The following is a 21,581-nucleotide window of genomic DNA, read 5'->3' as shown; positions in this document are numbered from 1 at the left end:
GTGTACCTAGTTTAACACAGCACTATCACAGTTATATTGAAGAAATTTGTTGTTGTTGTTGCAGTTTAACAAATGTTTTGGGGGGTAGTTGAACACCTTCTCCCTCTCTGTGGCTGTCATGTTAAGCAATGCTGAGATTCAGTTGAAAAATGGTAATGTGTGGAAAAAGTGACAAATATTCCCCATGATGACCAAATTAGGGTTAGGGTTAGATTTAAGATCTTTTAAATTTTAGGATTTTACTTTTCCTGTAATTATGCTGATATATTAAACTTTCTGTTTTGTTGCGGGTCAAGTTGATAAAGAAAATCTTAATTTAAAAAAAAATAAAAAATAAAATACAGTTGTTCCCTGCCACAATGTGTCCCATCAGGTGGCTTCCAGTTAATCTTGAAAGTGTGCTGTGGATCTAACATGAAAGTTTTTCAAGAGAACAATCAGTTTCCAGTAATAAAGCGTTTATTTTCTGAAAAGTCAAACTGTCAAACATGGTACAAGCGGATTTATTTGCGAGCGTCCTCCAGGTGCGGTCCACATAAATCACAGAAATGCATCACATGCTTTTGGATCGTCTTTATTTATACATTTTCCATTTGAAATGACAGAGACAATAGTTTTTAAATGGACCTGTGGCTTTATGACAGCTTGGAGCCCGTACAACTGGCACAGAGCGATGCAGTCTGGAGGCTTTTGCAACAATAAACCTTTTCAATCATTTATGCGAGTCCACGCTTTAGAACAGAAACACGACTCCATGTATTTGTCATATTAATACGTAAATCTAACAACTCTGTTTGAGGTTGTCCATCACCAATGTTTTTACATGTCCATCTTGGGTTTTCTATATTACAGTTGGATCACTTGTAGATATGTTGTGTGTGATTGATATTTAATTCATTGTATATTGTACTAAACAGCTAGACCACCACCAAATGTTACTGTAATTTTCATCTTTTTTTTTTTTTTAATAGCACCTATTACCTGTCTAACATCACAACAAATGGAGTTACATTTAAAAGTTATTTTAGAACACTAAAACAATTGTACTATCATGACACGTGTGTTTCCAATTAACCTGTTCACCTGTGGAATGTTCCAAACTGTTTTTTTTTTTTTAAGCATTCCTCAACTTTTCCAGTCTTTTGTCCCAGCTTTTTTTGGAACGTGTTGCAGGCGTCAAATTCAAAATGTGAGAATATTTGCAAAAACACAAATGTTCATTCGTTTGAACATTAAAGATCGTGTCTTTGTAGTGTATTCAATTGAATATAGATTGAAAAGGATTTGCAAATGCTTAAGTATCAAAATAATTTATGCTATTATTTGTTATAAAATTACAAATAACTACTTACATACAACTAATTACAGTATAACTAAATAATTATTTACAGTGCAATTTGCTTCAAACCATTTTTGGTGATATAAGAAAATGTGCTATTTCATTAATATAAAATCTAGCTTGATAAAATGTATTGACTATATATCACTGCTCGTTTTGATTTTTCTTTTAAAAAATTTGATGCGGAAGGCATTGTTGTGTTTCATCGTTGTTTTGAAAATACATTTTTGACACGATATTAAGCAGAGAAATGCAGTTTCAGCGCAAAAGAAATACATGCAATTCAAAGAACCGGTCAACTCAAGGCCAATGATGTCTTTTATGGCACAGCTGCAGCTCATATTTGTGTTTAAAAAAAAAAAAAGTATTTTTTTAAGAGTCTGAAATTTAACTTGAGAGTTTGGACGTTAACCGCACGGCTCAAGTGATGTCATGTCAATTATGTGTGTTTTATGGGAAGGCGGGAGCTTGGAGGTAAAATGTCAGCGAGGGAAAAACAAAACAAAAAGCATACATGTGCTATATATGCTCCGTCCAAACACGCTACTCTTGTTTTATTTGATTTATTTTTGCTTGCCAGAACATTTGTTAGCTTCAACCACCAAACTGTTTGAGGTTTGGAAACTTGATTCAGCTAAAAGAAAACTCCCCCAGGCTCTTTTTCTTTTTTTTTTTTTTCATTTTATAGGACATTTATTCCCCCCGCCCCCCGCAAAAAAAAATCTTGTTGAATTTTGATACAGTTCAGTTTCGCCTTGAGAAACATGAAAATCTGATTTAGACATTTTTTTTTTTCTGCAGTTTAAAACAATTCGCAGGTGTCTTAATATGTCTGTGACATATTTTCGTCAAAGTACCTTAAGGATAAACAGTATTATAATATTTAGTATTAGAGAACTTTATATTCATTGTCTCATTGAAATCGTTGAAGGGGCCGAGTACGAAGGGTGGCTTCTTCTAGCCCAGAGGGGGGAGCGGGGGGGGGGGGACAAGTGAGGGCCTATCAAGACAAAGCATTTTCACTCGAGGAGACAGCACTTCTTACACCAAACTGTGTGTGTGTGTGGTGCATGTACACATCACCAAATGTAAATACAACCCTGTCCCCACTGGGTCGACAGCTTCCCCCAGCAATCAAGTATGTGCCACGCATCATAAGTTAATACTGTTTCCTAACGGTAATGTGTTCATTCAGCGGAACTCAGTGCCGCTCTGCTTACCTTTTAGCTTTGACGTGATAGCAGCTGTTGGGGTTGTGGGTGTTTCTGCATGAGCACACAGACAGTGTAGTCCACCAGCCAGAGCTTGAAAGCGGCTCTGAATCGTCACCCAACCTGAGGATTGTTATTATTAGCCACAATATAGCCACACTGGTACGTTAGTGGCACTAGCGAAATCGCTCTCACTACTGCAATCGAAAAAGTTTTTGGGACCTCCAACTGTCACCTTTGAGCATTTGTAATTTGTGAGCCAGGTAAAATGCAAAATACTTACTGGTGCCATAGACTAGCAAACGAGCACTACCAATGTTTAGCAAGCTACTTGCCACGTCTTTGGAGGTAAGGTTATCACAACAACTTTTTTAACCTATGTGAAGCTTTATCACCAAAAACATTGCAAAATTCTGGTCCAATTTAGTGTCGCCTTCAGAAACAAGTTTGTTGACTGTTTACCATTTAAAGAATTAACACATTGTTTAACGTTTGTGTTGTCATTTCTATACAGTGGTGCGTGAGTCTGCAGTAACTGTATGTGTGGGAAAATGATCTCTGCAAAGCTTCGAGGAAGAGATTTTGCTTCGACTTTTTTTGTAATAGAATTTTTTGATTTGGTCAACTCTAGAATACAATACTTAATTTAAGCAAAACTAATCTGCCAATAGAACAGGAATATTTGAACAGGAAATATTTCTTAAAATAAGTAAATATACCTAGCCTTAATACCCCCAACTAATGTCTTAAAACTAGTGTATTCATACGATGTACATCTATAGAATTATGGTATCTAATTTTAGGCTAAACTTATTAATAAGGAGTAATACAATCTCAAAAACAAGACAATAATAACATAACAGCTTGACACAAGTGAAATACATTTACACCCAAAAAAGAAATATCTTGGAAGTCTTCAGCTGTTGCAGTGTACCTATCTATTGATAGTTGTTGGATTTTGTCCATTTGTCTCATTGTTTTCCAAAGTTCCAAATATTTTTTTCTGATCGTATGAACGGTTTCAGTGCAGATCAGTCTTGAAATCTCATCAGCACTATTCCTAACTAAGGTGCTCCATTGTGATGAACTTCCTCCAAATGCTGTTTTGACACACGTACTAAATCAGGTCTGTTTTATGTTGTATTGCGCTCATTGAATGGACTCACTCAGCGATCCAGTGAGGCCTGATTGCTAACAGGCCATTGGGCGCTCCTTCCTGCCTCTTGACAGAAACCACAAGAAAAGACAATGAAAACCTCCTCTCGGTCGTCATCGGGGCTCTGACAGTATCTGAAGGCTTATCCCCTCGCCCCCCTCCCGCAAGTCTCTGATCTCCGTTTTCTCTTGATCTGTGCTCGAGCTTTTTGGTCTTTGGGGGGCTTTCAGACTGATATTTCCCATCCAACTTTGAAGGATGACATCATGAGCCTTGCAGCTGCCATCGCCATTCTCGCACGAGTTAATAGGAACAGTATGGCGCATCTGGAAAGGAGTAGTTCGCACTTTCTCTCTCTGTTCACTACATTTGATCATACCTTTAATAATTGTGAAGATTATTGTGAGGCCGAAATGTGTTTGTGTTTCTCCAAAATCCGACCCAAAACATCTCGTCTTTTAAAAAGGTGTTTATGGTCTGTACTGAAGCCTCCAATTATTTTATGGAGACAGGTGTTTTCCAAGTGGCTAATATGGTTCCATGAATCATAACGCTTCACTGGCTACAGCCATAACACATAAAAATATGTCGACTCTGTTGAGCTAAAGCCTCTACCCCAACGAAGCCTCTTCGCATCAAGCTAGGAGTGTGCTGTGTGTATAAAAGTCATGCTATTGACATTTATTGTAGTTTTTCTAGCTGTGTAAGTGTTTCACGTGCTGTAGACATGATGGGGTGGGAATCGCAGTGCAACACATATGATTTTGCAAAAAATGTCGATAGAAGCATCTATGATACGAACTTTGCTATATCACTGTGTCCGAAGGAAAACGTTGTAGCACATTTAGCATAAACAGTGAGTGAATGTTCGGAAAATCACTGTAATGTTCATTACCTGACATGTTTTAATGTAGAATACATAGGTACCTCCTTAATTATACTGTATATTGAAGCATGTCTGTTAATACAAATATAAGTGCACAGTGATTTTCCGACCACCCTGTAAAACGAGTACTGTACAAAAATATGACCGTTATTACATGAATTCAGCATCCGAAATGTTCATCCTGTCTTTCCACAGTCATTACTGCATGTTGTTTTTTTATAAGGTTAAAGCCAACTTCTGTTTAGAATAGGTTTTGTAGTAAGTTTACGCAGCCGTTTTTGTTTGTCTCAAAACATCACGTTCAGTATCTGAAATCACGGGCGCGATACTTGGTTCTTCAAAACAAATTTATGACGGTTGATCATGATTTCTTGGCCCGTCTTAGTTCTTTTTCAAAACATAAAGAAATGATTGAAAAACATGGACGGGGGCTCTCAATTTATGGCGGTTCCTGTTTACAAAGTTTCTAGTTTACGAACGGCATGTGATGAGCCAGTTTGCGCAGCGGCATAAGAATGTGGCACGAGAAGGCACAGTACTTAGTTTTATCAATTTGATTGTTTTATATTTATTGCCTAGAGTGTTTTTTGTACACAAATCTACTGTAATTATGCCTCTAATTTACCTGAATGCATTAATACACCACTGGTGCATCCATTGGGAGTGGCATTACATACTGTAAGCCCCTTCAAGGACAAGCAGTTAGTGTGCAGTGCCAACACCAACTTAGTGGCCCAGCAAGCATCAGAATCAGAATCAGAATCATCTTTATTTTACGTTCTTTTGGTCGGTTTTGCATGTTAACAGGGATCGTTTTGACAAGGCTGGCATTTGTACATGAAAATGTTCTCTATTTCAAGTACCTGGTCGACTTTAGTAGGTTGTTAAACGTTTCGATAATGTACATCTATTAGGTCACTGCTCTATTTCACATATACAGTACATGGGGTCGTTGGTTTGCTACGGTCCTGACATAGAATGTTTATAGTGTGTGAACATTACATAGTAAAATGGTTTAGCATAGGAATATCTGGTCATGTGCACTATAATGATGACTCTAGTAGTAGACTACAATCTGTTCCAATTTAACTCATTTAAGTCCAAATTAAGCCTCCACCATAGGAAGGGAACTCTGCCATAAACCTAGAACCAACCCCCTGTATTCATTGGTCAGAACATCATGAAAGCAGCACGTCGCTCCAAAATGTGAAGAGTCACAAACACACAGGTTATGGAACGCCGCTTTTAATGCGCAAAAAAAAGACTTTTGGTAGTGCTTACAAAAAAAACAAATCTTACAAAAGTCTTTCAAAAACTTAGTCTCTCTATATATATGGTGATAAAATAAATAGTTGTTGGATGCATTTAGACTGAAAGCTTAAAGGCTTTTAAAAGAAGAGCAACATCTTACGTGGACTTGGACCAATAAGGATGGTAGCTGATTACAAAATGTCTGCTTGTTGGCTGATTTTCTTTCCAGTATAAACAGTGGTGTGTACAAAGTGCATTAGTTCTACTGCATTCTGGCTCAAAAGGAGCTCTCTTCTCACCCACATTTCAACAGTCATCTTGATTTGTCATGGCCTTACATGAAAACAGCGTTTTCCACAAAATATGAGGGTAGAATCAATTTTTTTCCTACATAAATGATGGTATCAGTGGTTTATGTGCAGCTTTGTTGAAAGTAGAACTGGAACTGTAGCTTAAGATCCTAAATGTGAACATAAAGGCTCCATCAGCGGTCCAACAAAGGGAGCGGATATAAAAATGATATACACACAGTGGTACCTTGACCTTGAAATGCCATTTATCCATTTCAGCCACCAAAACATGTTTGTTACATGTTTTTAATAAAGTAAAATAGCACCGTAATGTATGAACATTGAATTAAAGATAATGTAAAATAAACTGGTTTTATAAAGTGTAATTACTGTAGTATTTGTGTGTTGGATGTGTGCCTTTATGGGGTGTGGCCAACTGACGTCAGGAGCTGGAGTCAGGTGTATGAGTTGTGGCCTACAGCAGCTCCTTGTGAGTGCTCTCATTTTGTATTTGTGGGCTTGACTGTTTGTCCCTTTCAATAAATGTCTGAAAGTACTTCGGCAGTACCTAAATTGTTCCTTTTTTTTTTCACTTCACTCGAGGGGTGGTGCATCTGCAGCTCGCTCAAAACAAAATGTTGTCTCACAACACCAAGGGGAAAAAAATAAAAAAATCAACCAAGTGACGGCAAAAAACTCAAGTCAAGGTACCACTATACTGTGTATTCAGCTCCCCTGAATGTCTTGTAATGAGGGAGAACAATGTCCAGTGTGCCAAGTCCCTAAAAAATCCAAATCCAGCTGCACAGAGTACATCCAAGGACCACCAACAGGATCTGTGTCAGCCTCCCAGTTCCGCTGGTACCCATCTGGACTTGTTTGCTGTTGAACCCTGAACCGTAGCGACTGGGGGGCTGCGTTTCTGTGCCGCTGCAAAGCATCAAGGGAGCCTGAAAGGAAGTGGCCCTCCTCGTCTGTCGGTCCGGGCTGGAACCATCCGTCGGCCTCTCCCCAACATATAACAGCGGCTGTCTCCTGTGGTCCTGGTCAACTTTGAAAAGCTCATACTCCTTATGCGGCAGTTTGATGCCGAGCACTGTGCACCCATGTGTGGAGCTCAGGCCCTGCTCCACTCCGACCTTCCACTCTCCGGCTTGCCCGCACTTCCCCGATTTTGTCCTGTTCAACAATTTTGTCGTGGACTCGTCTTCAGCTGTCACTCTCACATCAGTCACCTTAAAGACAAACTCGGTGGCTCCCGGTACCTTGACTGAGGGGTTTCCCTGAGCGTAGTGACCTGAAGCTCTCAGGGTGAAGGTGCTCTGTGAGCAGAGGGGGTCCAAGTAGTGGCGGTAGATCCCCTCCCACGCGTGCTGGTCAGGATCAAAGTGGAACTCTCTAGTAAGGAAGAGAACGGTGGGACGGGTTTCACACTGCTGGCTTACCCAGCGTCCGGCCAAGGAAATACTGGGTTGCGTTTGCCGTGGCAAAAGTGGAGGCCGTTGTTCTGAAGAGCGGTACACAAGGGCACACACTGGACAGGGATGGATGTGATGCTGAAAGGACCAATGGAAGAATAATTAGTGGGGCAGTACTAGATGGCCTACGTAAAACATTTAAAGTTGACACTAAAACTCACCATGGCGCTCTGCAGTGGCTGCTGGTACCCTGTAGGTCTGTAGTGAGTTCTTTCAGTCCAGTCAGTGTGTATGTCCCCCAAGAAAAGCTCCTGGATTTTCTCCCCATGGATGTGGTGCTGTGTCTCCACCCTAACCAAATCCAGCTCCATCATGGAGAAACCCATAGCAGCCAGGCACCCCCTCCCCGCCCGGGTATTGTAAAGGTTCAGCGGCTTCCCAGGCACCATTCGAGACAGGTTCGGACCCACGCAGGACGGGGGAAGCCTGGAGGCCAGCTTCTGCTTGGCTGCCAGGCTGTGGACAACGATGACCACACCGCTGAGGTGGTGGTCGGCTTCAGTGGCTCCGCGGGTGATCCAGGAGGCCTGCTGAAGACGGAGCTTGCCTCGGATCACCAGGGAGTAGACAGGATTCTCGCAGCCGCTGTCGCCGTAGTAGTGCTGTAGCGCCTGGAAGTGACGAGTGGGGTGGAATGTGTAGGATCGGGTGAGGAACTCTGGACCTGGACGAACTTCACATCTAAAAATAGTAGAAGTGTAGAAGTTATTTCAAGGCTCTTGATTAGTTAGCTCAGTTATTTTCTTTGAGAGTAGGGTGGCAAAATTCTGGGAATTTTCAGTGTGGGAAACTTTCTATGCGAATTGACGTTGATTTGTTTTATGGAAACAAACCAGGAATTTACAAAATTGAAGGTTGGCTTGTAATAGAGAACTCCGATATGGTTGGGGAAAATATAGCACAATACTAACAAAAACAGCCAGATTTCATGACTTACAACTGCTCCAACGTACAAGTGTTTATGTAGTTCCGGGCCCTTGCATGGTCAATTGTTTTGCTTTGTGTTGCGACCCAGAATTTGAGGTACGAGCGAGTGTTGGAAACGCCGCAGGTCGAGGGAAGTGGGAATGTACCAATTTGGTACTGTTACGGGGGAGACGGTATATAAATCGGTAGAAGGATCCTGGAAATGGAGCTGCCAGGTAGGAGGCAAAGAGGAAGACTAAAGACGAGGTTTATGGATGAAGTGAGGGAAGATGAAGAGGACAGGGAGAGATGGAAGATGGTGATCAGCTTTGGTAACCCCTGAATAGCGTTAAGCCTGAAGGGAAAGAAGAAGATGATTAGGTAGTTCTGTACTGGACAAGAACCAGAATGAAAAGGCAAATATCCCTCGCCACTCAGTTTGGATTCCAGTGGTGCAGAGTCCTGGAACGTTAAGGGCTCATCGGGTTTCGACATTTTGAGGTTCAGTTAACTTAGTTTGCCCTGCGGCGTGAGAATACATTTTCACTCAGCACAAAAAGAAACGCTCAGTTACCGCCGTACTTAGTGGGGTTTTTTTCATTTATTGTTTGCTATCAGTCGGAAAAGGGTGGCGTGCCCTCTCCGGATCAGGGATGAGATCCTGCACCAAGTGGAGGAGTTCAAGTGTCTTGGGGTCTTGTTCACGAGTGAGGGAAGAATGGAACGGTAGATCGACATGCGGATCGGTACAGCGTCTGCAGTGATGCAGACTTTGTATCGGTCCGTTGTGGTGTAGAAGAAGCTAAGCCGAAAGGTGAAGCTCTCAATTTACCGGTCGAGCTACGTTCCTACCCTCACCTATGGTCACGAGCTGTGACCATAGAGAGAGGGTGAGAAGCTCGGTCATCCGGGAGGATCTCAGAGTAGAGCCACTGCTCGTCCACATCGAGAGGAGCCATTGTGATTTACTGTGTTTTCCCCTCTGAGGTTGCACTGTGTTTGACAAACGTTTACCTCGTTGACAGCCAGGTGCCGTCCAACTTTGGAGGTATTTCTGCTGTGATTCTCACTCTGTCTTGATGGTGGCGGTAGTGGCAGTGGGGCTGCTGTTGCAGGCTTTTGCTGAGGTTGGAGGAAGTTGTGGGCACTTCCCAGAGTTTACTCCCCGTCGCAGCCATCAATGCAACTAGGAAGTAGAAAGCACACCATATTATTTGTAGTCATGATGCATTTGGCTATTCTCCTATTAAAATGCAGTCCTTTTAGTCTGGTATAGTTAACTTGGAGTACATTTTTGCGAGCGTATGTAACCTGGTGAAAATATTTTAGAGGTCCCAAATACAACCCAAAAATGGTCTGCGAGGGCACGTTTATTCTCCTTTTCCATGTGGTGAGTTTGGAGTAGTTGCAAGGTGGTGGCTCGTTCACGTCAATCGACCTTACAGCTGCAAAACACAGTCCCTGTTTTTGGGTTCACTTGAAGTGTGCACGTTAACATCAATACCACGCACAACTCTTTGTCATCCAGGTGATGAAAACAGAGCGGCAGCCGGCCAGAATGAAAACCATCTGGGTGGTGATAAGCCGAAAGCTCCTGTACCTAGTTTTTTCACCCCAAACACTGACATTGACTTAAATCCCAATGAAAGCGGCGATCGTTGGATACTGTGTTTAACTGTGCGCACATCTGCTTTATCTCGCTGCATAACTGCACTCTCGGCTTCTGCGTGCTCAAAGGTGTGTCTTGAGACCTAAAGCGCAGATCGGGTTGCAGACGAGATGGAGACAAAAGGATTTTCTGATTGCGTCCTTGTGGTTTTGCAACAAGAGGAACCCGCAGAGTCTTGGCAGCGTGTTCTCACAGACTCTACCACTTGTTTTCCACGTAGAATCGTGATTTTTATTTTTTTTTCTCTTAGATTCTGAGGGTCATCACTGTGTGACAGCTTTATGCCCACTTTTCCTCACTCGTGGTTTTAGATGCACTCTGACCCGCGATGAGTTGACAAGGTGTCAACCGTAAAGTCCTTGGATGAGACTTGGATTGGATTGTGGACTTCCTTTGTTTTTTTTTTTGTTTTTTTCCTCCTCTCTGGCGGGATTAAGGAATATTGAAACGTTTATCATGTTGACTTGCATTTTTCTTTTCAAGGCTGATGCAAACACTCTTATACACACAATGTGTGGAAAATTCCAACTGGAAAGCTGAACCTGGAAGACTCATTTATGTGCCTGTCAATGTGTTTTCAAAAATGTATGCTACTTTTTCTACTTAACTGATTTCTTAGTAGAGAGATGTGGAGCATGGGTTTAAAAAACATTTTCACTTTCCTGATTGTTTTTTTTGGTCATCTTTATTGCTGCTGTTTGGCTATTTATTAATGAGCAAAAATATGCTAAATCTAACTGCCCAATTTGCACCTAATTTTCTGGTCGTTTGGAGCATGGAGCAAGGATCATTTGGAACAATTAACATGCGTTTCAGCTTCCCTGAATTGCTCAGTCATTCATCTCATCTAAGATGGACTGATACAAAGTGGATAAGTGTTCTGTGGTCCGACGAGTCCACATTTCAAATTGTTTTTGGAAATTGTGGACGTTGTGTCCTCCGGGGCTGTGTTAGCGCCAATGGCATGGGTAACTTACACATTTGTGAAGGCACCATTAATGCTGAAAGGTACAGGTTTTGGAGAGACATATGCTGCCATCCAAGCAACATCTTTTTTTATGGACGCCCCTGCTTATTTCAGCAAGACAATGCCAAACCACATTCTGCACGTGTTACAACAGCGTGGCTTCGTAGTAAAAGAGTATGGGAACAAGACTGGCCTGCCTGCAGTCCAGACCTGTCTCCCATTGAAAATGTGTGGGGCATTATAAAGCATAAAATACGACAACGGAGACCCCAGACTGTTGAACAGCTGAAGTTGTACATCGAGCAAGAATGGGAAAGAATTCCACCTACAAAGCTTCAACAATTCGTGTCCTCAGTTCCCAAACGTTTATTGAATGTTGTTAAAAGAAAAGGTGATGTAACACAGTGTTAAACATGACCCTGTCCCAGCTTTTTGGGAACGTGTTGCAGCCATAAAATTCTAAGTTCATGATTATATGCTAAAACAATCAAGTTGATCAGTTTGAACATTAAATATATTGTCTTTGTAGTATATTCAATTAAATATAGGTTGAACATGATTTGCAAATCATTGTATTCTGTTTTTATTTGTTTAACACAACGTCCCAACTTCATTGGAATTTGGGTTGTAGAAGTTGAAAAAGGTCATTTTGAGAGGAAAAAAAAGAGAAAAACAAAAAAATATTTGCCGTCCTATTAGGAAACTTTTTTTTCCAAGAAAAATACTCTGGGAAGGGGAAATTCATTTTTGAGAGGAAAAATGAATTGTTTGTTTTTTAATAAAATGTATGGAATCTTATGTGAACAAAATTGTAATCTTTCAAGAATGAAATTGTAATTGTCCAGGAAATACGTCTTCTTTTTCACATTTCCCCAACAAAATACAATTAATTTCTGATACAAATCCATCTGTACTCAGTGTGTCGTAGTTTCGCATAATATGCAAACACTCAAGTGTTCTATGGACCTATTAATTTATTAAATGCAAAATATAAACATCTAATTACATTGCATTATTTGTAATTAATTCTTGTGGAATAAAAAGACTTGTTGCAGCAACTTCTAATCGAAGCTGATCTGCCGCAAAGACTACCAAAATGAAAATAAAGTCACTATTCTTTCAAAGTCATCTGGCAGGTCTGTTTTGTGTTATCCATCATCATCGCAGTAGTGAATGAAAGAGTGGCTTAAAAAAAAGTGATGTGTCGTCATGTGGTGCTTTGCTATATTTAGGCGTGTTTGTGCCAAAAGCATGGAGTTGTGTCGAGTGTTTCCCGAGGTCACGTGTCATTTCTTCTCTTGGATCTTAATCTGGTGCTGCATACGGTTGCATTTACAAGAAACTAAGAAAGAAGGAAACTTGTAAAAACGGAGCTTAGTAAAACAAAATTGTTCATTGAGAGGTTTGAAGTATTACTCTACAAAACGAGCCTCGGTCAACCACAAGTGAGATGCCGCCGTAATGGGCAATATGCAACTATTCGATTTGGAGGAAATGAGGACGACTTTTTCAGTTCATTTCCTACTCAGCCAGTCAAACAGCATTAGATTTGATTTGCATTTGTACTCCGGTATGCTCCTCTTCACATGCACCTCCTTGTCTCCCGTGCTTCATTCGGCAATCAGTTCCCCTCACTGACGGGTCTCTTAAATCAATAATAAATAACTCTTTCCTGCTGAAGTTCAGAGGTTTTGGCACCAAAAAAAGGCGTTGCCTGATGATTTTTGAAAAAAAAAGTTTAAGAATAAGGTTTTAAGGAAGAGAGTTGTATTGCTTCAGTCTTTTTTTTTTTAGAAAACAGGTTCTTTTTTTTAAAAGAAGGTAGTATTTTTCACCCCAAAAAAAAATAAATATATATATATATTGTTACATCTACCTGCACCTATGTCAAAATGCTCATCTCATCACGTGATACAGGAAAAGTAAGCCCACCAGCTATCAAAAATTAGTTAAAAAAAAAAAAGAGGAACAGGCCAAGTAATGAGACAGCTGCATTTACAAGACAATATCAGCAGTCTTAATTAAGGTATGTATTTATTGCTAGTTGACTCACACGCCAAACCCGCTCTGCGTAAAATTTGGCGACAGGCTCACAAACGAGGGAATGAAACCATCAAAACTGGTTCGACACATGGATCCCAAGCGCCCAAATGGCATTAAAAGATTAGACTTTTTGAAAGACAAAAAAGATGATGTGTTTTTAATCATTTTGTTTATATGCCGATCCGTCAAAATATCTCGACGCCAAACCAGTCCGTAGCGCAAAAAAACATTGGGGACTTTTGTTCTCTTTTTCCTCAAAGGGATGCTTCGAGGGCACGCTGGAATTTAGCCACATCTGTTTCCTGTGTCGTCGATCTTGAAGTCAAAACTCGCAGACAAAAGCCTTGAAATGTTCCTCCGATGACACGCTAGCTAACATGTTTACGTCTCATTGCCTCTGCGTAGATATCACAGCCTTGCTTTTATTGTTTGTTTGACTTTGCGTGTCTGTCAGTCGGACAAGATGCTGTGTGTGTGTGTGTCTGTCTGTTTGTGTACATTTGTGTGTGTGTCCGAGAGTGTGTGCGCTGTTTGGCTATGTGGGTGTGTGTGTGTACATATAAAGAAAGTGTATTACCATGTGTCTGTCTACGTGTGTTCGTGTGTGTCCTCCAGATTGGCATTTTCCAATTTGTGTGTGTGTGTGTGTGTGTGTGTGTGTGGTGTCTGCTGATTTGTTTCTCACAGCGCGCCAGCCAAAAGCAACAAAAGCAGCATTTTGCTCCTCATTGCTTATCTTGCATTTGTCACAATCATCTTGTGACCCCCATGCAGTGACATGAACGTCTTCTGGGGGGGTTTATTCACTACATTATCTCTTATCTTGACGCTGTAATCCATAATTCATGGTGATGCATGACTTTCTGTGTACACGGATGCCCTTTCTCGACAAGATCTTCTTGTACATAGTGTACAAACAAGGGCGTTTCTTAAAGTTACTATCTAAATTAAAGATAAAATGACGCCTTAGTACTGTTTGTTGTTATCCATTTTGTTATTGTGGATGACTACTTTTACCAGTTCACGATTAGCCCTTTTTCGCCATAATTTTATACAGAAAATACTTTTTGGGTTAATATAGTAACACATAAAAAGACCACTTTTGAGATGATGGCTGGCGAGATCAGATTTCCAAGAGTATTAAACGTTACTCATCGAATGAAAATCAATTGAATTTAATTATTTTCAAGATAAATATTTTTTTTAAATATTTTTTAAAAATACAAATCATTTCTTGGTTTATTATTTTCAACATTTTTTCAGGGATAACTCGTAAATTAAGGAAAAGTTTGAGAAAAATGTAGTATTTTTGGGAGATGTTTTTTATTATAAAAAATAAAATTCCATAAAAATTTAAAAACCTATTTTTTTCCCCAGGGGAAACAACTAATGCAATGAGGGAAAAACACTTTTTTAAAGTGTATAACAATAAATGTGAGCCATTTATTTTTAAATTAAACAAAATGCAAATAACTAACAAATATTTGTAAAATTTATTTTTTTTCCAGGTTGGGCTCAATCTCAAGGCTAAACTAATGAGAACATTGGTTATAAAACGTAACATAACATTAGCTTCGCTGAAAGGTCTTACCCAGAGTTGGTGCACCGCCACAACTTCCACATCCTCCTCCAAATAAATCAAAGCCTGTTTATCGTACATAAAAGCATCATGTTCGGGAGGAATAACAAAAAAAAATACAAAAAGAACACGCCTACCATCAAACTTGGAGTTTGTATTATCACTGCAATGCGCCAACGGGATCTAAACGTCTAAAATACAAAACAGACTAGACACAAAGGACTTGTAATCCAAACGGTGGCCATTGTTTCTTCTTCCTCATTTATGTAAGTGAGGCCGAGGTCAAGTTGATCTCTTCAAAGCACCGCCGCTCGCCGTTGTTATTCTAACTTGTGTCAAGTGTCCGCGGGGAGGCCACGCGGACGGCCGCTTTTTGTCTTTTCATCACGCTTTGAGCCGTTGAATCCCAAGGCCTGGTTTATTTATGCAAGAGATCTACGCGGCTTTGCCCGCCGGACGCCAAACTCTGGCTCCTGTTCGCACGTGGCCACCAGACTTCAAAGGGGCCAAGGCTTTGTAAAAGCCCCCAATAATGTCTGCCCTCATGAAATTCATATTCATAGGTTGTCAAGACCATGGCAAATAATCTAGAATCACCAAATAAAAAGATATTCTAGCCTAGTCGAAGAACCACGAGTGTTGTTTTTGTAAGAGGCACAATAACGTAGAATTACGTGTGTGTGATAATAGTCAATATTGCAGCTAAACACGAACTTACCAAAACATAACGAAAACTAGCCAAGCAACCACGAGACTCTTTATAAATTTTTGCTCATATCTCTTTTCTGAAAAACAACTTTATCCTCGTAAGAATACAACCTGATCTCTCCATCTATATATACTTTATTCTGTAATGATTTCTAACTTTTTCCCCCTGAAAATAATACAACTTTGTCCTTTTTAGATTCTGACTTTTTCCTCAGAATAATGCAAATTTTATTCTTAAAAAAATATTGTACCTGTATTATGCCCTTGAAAAGATTTCACTCTCCTAATAATATTTTAAAAATTTTCTGACCATTTAAAAAAAAAAAATAACAAAACTTTATTCTTGCAGAATTATGCAGTCATAATCCTGCGAGAATAAAGTTTTTTATTTTTTTTTCTCCAACTTTTTGGAGGTACAATAACATTACAACTTTATGTAAAGGGCTTTGCTATTCCACCCCAGTCCTGTAGTTGGCGCTAATGTGTGTTAAAATTTGGGAGCCACCTGGTGAGCGACTTTCCTGACTCGGCCTCGATGCAAGTGGACTGTAATGTTACCAAAACATACTTGACACTGTTCTATCGAGTTCTGTTGTGATGTTTTCATGTTTTTGCGTAATCCATCTCATTAACTAATGAAAGGAGTTAAGTGACACCATTATAAAAAGTCATTTTCACATCGTACAGTTTTGCAAGAAGTCAACGAACACAATTTGCATGGGGATAAGAGTCCAAAAAGCTAAAAATAGTCCTGTTTGTGTCGACATGGAACTTGGGCAATGGTGTGTAATTAGCCCCTCCAGGCCAGCAAACAACTGAAGAAGATTGCAACTCAGCGTGTCCGTTTTGTTCTCAGCGGACTACAGAACTATCACTTTTGGTCGCAATGTACAAGCTGGAGCTGAACTGTTGTAAGGAAAAGAGGAATGTTTACGATGGTCCCCGTTTTCATACAACAAATTGCATCTCCTAAAGTCTCTTTGTACCATTACATATCAAGATGCAGCGGTAATGAGAAAATCCATACAATAGGCCAGTGGTTCTCAAACGTTTTACACCAAGTGCTGCCCATAAAAAATACTTAGCACTCCAAGATGTTTTATTGCTCAAAAGTATATTTCTTATTGCAAGGGATCGTTGACGAGTTTGAACATGAACAATGCACTTAAATATCCGAAAATTGATGATTCGATGAAAAATTGATTGCGCCTAAAAGTTCATGAAAAATTGTTCTTAAATGAAAATTTGAATGAAACAGCTAAAGAGTTCATGCAAATGTATTGTACTTAAGTTAACGACAACTGACTGTACTTAGAAAATCGTAAATTTGATTTGTATTTAATTCAGTGATTCTTTCGTGTACCACAAGAGGCTGCCAGCATTCCACGAGTGATACTTGCGCCACACTTTGAGAATCGCCGCATTAGATGGAAACCATTTACGATACACTATGGCTGTAACTGAAGTTGTGTCGTTACTCCTTGGACTATTCCGAAATAAAGACGTGATAGTCCAACAAATGAACATTCCAATGTTATTATTTTGCAAACTATTGAACCAGAAAAAGAGTATGCTGGCACGTTTGGCTTTTTTTTTTTCTTGCTTTAATCGGGATCCTTCGCCGTACCGTGGCCAAAGGTTGTTTGGTGATGCGCTTGTCAGTGCCGTAAATTACCGCTGCCTGGGACCAACTTCTTTCTCTCTACCTAGCTAGCTGCCTTGCTAGTCGGCTAGCTTTCTTCATCTGTCATGCGCTTGCATTCATTCTGTCGCGTTCCCCTTGACGATGGCTCCCCTCCGGCTTCGGTTGTGGCGCATAAACATCTGTGCAGCTCCTCGGGCTCGGCTGTCGGGGACCTCCTTCCGCGGAGATCTTCATCTCGTTATTTCCGTCCTTGATCCATGATCAATTGCAAGAACGAACCACATGCGCAGAAACTACGTGCAGTAAGTAAAAAAATGCTATTGGCCATAAACACAGTCTAAAAAATATTTATTATTTTTTTTAAGTAAATGCAATGCGGCAGCAGTTGCAGCGCTTGTCAGAATAAAGTTAGTAGTATGATATTCTAAGATTTGTTCTGATTCGAGTCAAATAATGCGGATTGTTTTTTCACCACTCTTATTGATTTGTGGGGGAATTATGGTTGAGGCCGATGAATTCTGCCTAGCAACCAGTGGCCGAGACGTGCCATAGCAAAGGTATCTGAACAGTTCTGTTTGTCTGCGCCTGCTTGCTTCCTACAATTGTGACATTTTTGAATGAATCATGAATTTTATGTCTGATTTATAAACGGACTTGATGAGGAAAAAGAATCCTTGGGTTATTGTTCATTATGTTCCTGTGCCTGGTAGTTAGTTAAGATTTTATCGAAACGTGGCCAAGACGTGCTGAATCCTCTTGACTTTTTTTCATGAAAAAATGTAACAAGTATCCCTAAAATGTCAGGAAAAGCCTACTAGAACACCTGAACTTTATTTGGAGTTAATCAGAACCACTTGAAGTAGTTCTTGGCAGGTGTTTTCTGACTCCCATTTGATTTGAGTTTGAATGGGATTGGTTAATTCTGAACCGAGCCTTTGATTCTGCCTAGCAACAAGTGGCCCAAGCCTGCGCCCTAACTTTTTGATTTAATTAGTGAGTATTTTTGAATGAATCATGTGCAGTTTATCACGTTGTATACTATTTTTTTTTGTCCTTTTACAAACTCTCCCTCCAGTTAAAAAAAAACAAAAAAAATGGACCAACTTTTCCTCTTTTCTGAGCGTCTGTGGAGGTTCACTGGCTCGACCTCGCTTGTCTCCTTCATGATACATGTCCAGCCCCAAAAGAAAACACTGCCAGCCATCACAGGGGCTGAGGGGGGTGGTCTTTTTGGGGGGGCTGATGAGTGCACCTGGGCAGATGTCTCCTCCTATCCGCCTGTGAGCCGTCACCCTTAACCAGCCCTGATGTGGGGGAGAGGAAGGAGGCTCCATTACGTCCGCCTCCTGTTATTCCAACCATTAACATAATAGCAACATTAGTTCCAGGGCCACGCTCGCCTGCTCCGAGGCAGCCATTGTTCGACAGCAGCGGCCGGAGAAGAAGAAGAAGCAGCAGCAGCCTCCTCCTCCTCCTCCTCCTCGTCCTTTGAAGACAGAGCGACCATTCACCAGTGCCGGCTTGTGTTATTATTAGACGGGGAGGGGGGGGGCGTTTGAATGCTGACAGATTGCTTAATCGCTTCCTTGTGTTAATCAGAAGGAAATGATGTGAGTGGCTGTGTGTGACATAATCCTCGCCAAGTTTGGGGACCTGACTACCATTGATGTTATTGATGCTATTATTAAGAAGTTTATTAAGAAGCGACAGATATTTGAAAATGTGCTGCAACAACACATGTAGACAGAGGATATGTCAAGACTCAGAGGAATATATTCTTTATCCTTTGCAAAAACGACTAACATTTCTGCTACTCACCGGTAGTTGTGAAACTCTTCTTCGTGTATGGCTTTATGCATGTATTATTCTGCCCCCCGGTGGCCAACGCATGCATTCCAGAAGGAGCCGCACAGTGAATGGCTGAATATCCTCAGTTATTTGCGGAATAAACTCACCTATTTGCTGGTTTTTGTGCTCTTTCTGTATTAAGATGCCACAAGATGGTACCAAATCACTACCTAATAGGAAAGTAGTAATTGGTGTCAAGCAAGTATGTTGACTATTTTTTTGTATTGGGAAGAAGTTAAGCTTAGCCTGTCTTAATTGTGTTTGTATGTTTTTGTTGTACTGAAAAAGGAGCGTCTGTGAGGCATTTATTTTTAAGGGTAATGTAACATTAGGTGGAAATAATAGCAAAGTGTTTTGGGTATTTTTTACAGTTATTTTTAACTATTAATAGGCAATTATAAGCTTTTGTGTGTGCGTGTGTGTGATTCATGGCAGTATTCCGTCACTATTCCTGGGAATAGAGGGAGCTTACCTTAACAGTATTACTGCATCTTTATTCATTGATCTCGTCCAGGCATAACAGTTCAATGTTCTTCCACGAGATGGCTGAAGGTGCAATTAACTTGTTTCCATGAACCGTTGCCATTCAGACAACAGAGTAATATCTTTGTGTCCCGCTAAACGGGTCCAGATGTAAGTCGTGAGTGAATGTTTACATCGTCGTTATTCCACCGTATATACTTTTTGTGAATTTTGTTTGGTTGCCGTGAGATTTTTCCAACGTGAGATATGTGCCTTGGTTCAGTAAGGGTTGGGAAACACCGACCTTTTGGGTTGTGAAAAGATGCTACAAGTAGGCCCCCCAACCCCGACCCCCCCCCACCCTCGCGTGCACTCACCTTGCCAAATGAAGCAGACCCCCCTGAGCGCGTGAGCCAAGCGCCCCTTTGACATGATTCGTGCCTTTCAACGCGCAACTCTTTTAGATCCCGGAACTCGAGAAGCTCCTGTCAGCAGCAGACAATCCTGTGACCTGTCACCATGACACTAACACGCGTGAAGAAAGTCCTGTAATCCTACACAAGCTGCTGCTGCTTCTTTTATGTCCACTTGTTGGCTTCCATGCTCGGGTGGGAAAATGGTCAGTGGACATGCAGCATCTCCACACTCTCCTCGCGGGTGTGCAGGACACAGTGGCAGGCTTCCACTGGATGCATGTGTAGCAAGTGTGTGTGTGTGTGTGTGTGTGAGGAGGAGTATAATGCGAGGGCGGGAGGGTGTGTGTGGATTTGAGGGTGAGAAAGAGAGAGAGGGAGAGAAGCAGATAGACGAGCTTTTAGTGTGTGTGTCTGTTGTGTGTGCTTTCAACTTCCTAAATGAAAAGCTCGAGGGAGCGTTTAGGTGCTAAAGCGGCATTGGAGACTTTTTTTTTTTTTAAACTTACAGTGTTAAAGGAGACATGCAGTCCCCCCCCCCACTATTTCAAACACTTCCCATATGTCTTAATAACTCATCTGTGACATGCTTTTGTCAAAATACCGTGAGGTTTGAAAATTATATATATATTTTTTTTTTACTCCCTTTTTCTAGCTTGGCTGAAATTAGCCCGTTTTGAGGGGGCGCTCCTATCTCATGCAAATGAGCCGCTGCTCACCGCGTACCTTCTGAGAAAGTGAGACAGTAAAAGTATGTATTGTATTTTCGCTCGCGGAGGCAGTACTTCGACACCAAGCCGCAAAACCCTTCCTCAGCAATATACTGTTTGTATTTGATTTGTGTGTTTTTATACAAATTCTAGTCCCTACGTTTTTAATATAAAAACTAATGTACCTAATGCATAACTTCTTAGGAAATAAATTGCTGTTTTCAGTTTAGCAACAATCTATATATTGAAATATTTCAAAGTTAGATATATTTTTAATTTGAGATACATTTTTGTTGAGCTCTGTGATTTTTAACTTATTTTTTGTTAATGTATTTTGTGAGTTTTCTGGAGATATTTCATGTATTTTTATTGTTTTTGCACTTTTTGAGTTTAGTGTGTTCTTGATGTTTATTTTTTGTTTTTTTTAGTATTTATTTTATTGTTGTGTATATTAATGTATGCAATTACATTCTTGAATAACTTAGAGCAATCGTGTTTCTAAGCGTGTGGGGTCCATTCTAAAATCAACAAATATGGTTTCTTTCTCGTTAAAAAAAAAAGAAAAAAGAAAGAAACAACATGGAAAAATCAGTGTGACCAACCTGAGCTATTTAAAACACACGCACACACACACACACACACAAAACATGTTCAGATCCAGAGTAGGCGTTCTGGGCTTGGACATGTCCAAATGTCCCAGTTTCGCCAGAATCCGCAGTTTACATTGGAGCGCTCTTCCTGCAGAGAAAAGTGTTGACGATGAGGTCTGCGGCTCACTGGGCGCGTCGGCGAAATTCTGGAACAAGACGTTGCTGTTCAATTTGTTTTCGTGTGTTGTCTTAATGCGGCCGGCGAGGTAATTGGTCGCCCATTAACACCGCGGAGACAGAAATCTGAGAGGTGGCTATCTTTACCATTTTCCACATATAGTAACATATCAATACACAGTGAAAATAAAAATATGCTTTTTATCACGAGGGGAACGCGTTCAATAAAGCAGGTTGGTCCAAAGGCATATAC

At 40.5% G+C, this 21,581-nt stretch overlaps 1 protein-coding gene across 1 annotated transcript; it reads right to left on the bottom strand.

The window, feature by feature from the left end:
• Window positions 1-5,821: 5,821 nt before the first annotated feature.
• On the bottom strand, window positions 5,822-20,140 carry apcdd1l (adenomatosis polyposis coli down-regulated 1-like). The gene is made up of 4 exons (XM_061786193.1): window positions 19,816-20,140; window positions 9,532-9,703; window positions 7,773-8,292; window positions 5,822-7,689 (listed from the first exon to the last, which is right to left on the bottom strand). The coding sequence occupies exons 1-4, from the start codon at window positions 19,868-19,870 to the stop codon at window positions 6,916-6,918; spliced, it is 1,521 nt and encodes a 506-aa protein (XP_061642177.1). The 5' UTR covers window positions 19,871-20,140; the 3' UTR covers window positions 5,822-6,915.
• Window positions 20,141-21,581: the final 1,441 nt, after the last annotated feature.

This window comes from Phyllopteryx taeniolatus, chromosome 9 (genome assembly GCF_024500385.1).
Source record: "Phyllopteryx taeniolatus isolate TA_2022b chromosome 9, UOR_Ptae_1.2, whole genome shotgun sequence".
Lineage (NCBI taxonomy): Eukaryota > Metazoa > Chordata > Actinopteri > Syngnathiformes > Syngnathidae > Phyllopteryx > Phyllopteryx taeniolatus.
Note: the sequence above shows the minus strand (reverse complement) of the source record. Positions and strands in the feature narration are given on the sequence as shown.

Bases quoted from the DNA above. Each gene is read 5' to 3' on its own strand.
- apcdd1l (XM_061786193.1), bottom strand. From the start codon at position 19,870: ATGTCAAAGGGGCGCTTGGCTCACGCGCTCAGGGGGGTCTGCTTCATT. The intron at 8,293-9,531 runs GTAAACGTTTGT...TACTATTTTTAG, and splicing joins GGCACCTGGCTGTCAACGAG to ATGTGAAGTTCGTCCAGGTC. The intron at 7,690-7,772 runs GTGAGTTTTAGT...TGGTCCTTTCAG, and splicing joins AGCCACTGCAGAGCGCCATG to CATCACATCCATCCCTGTCC.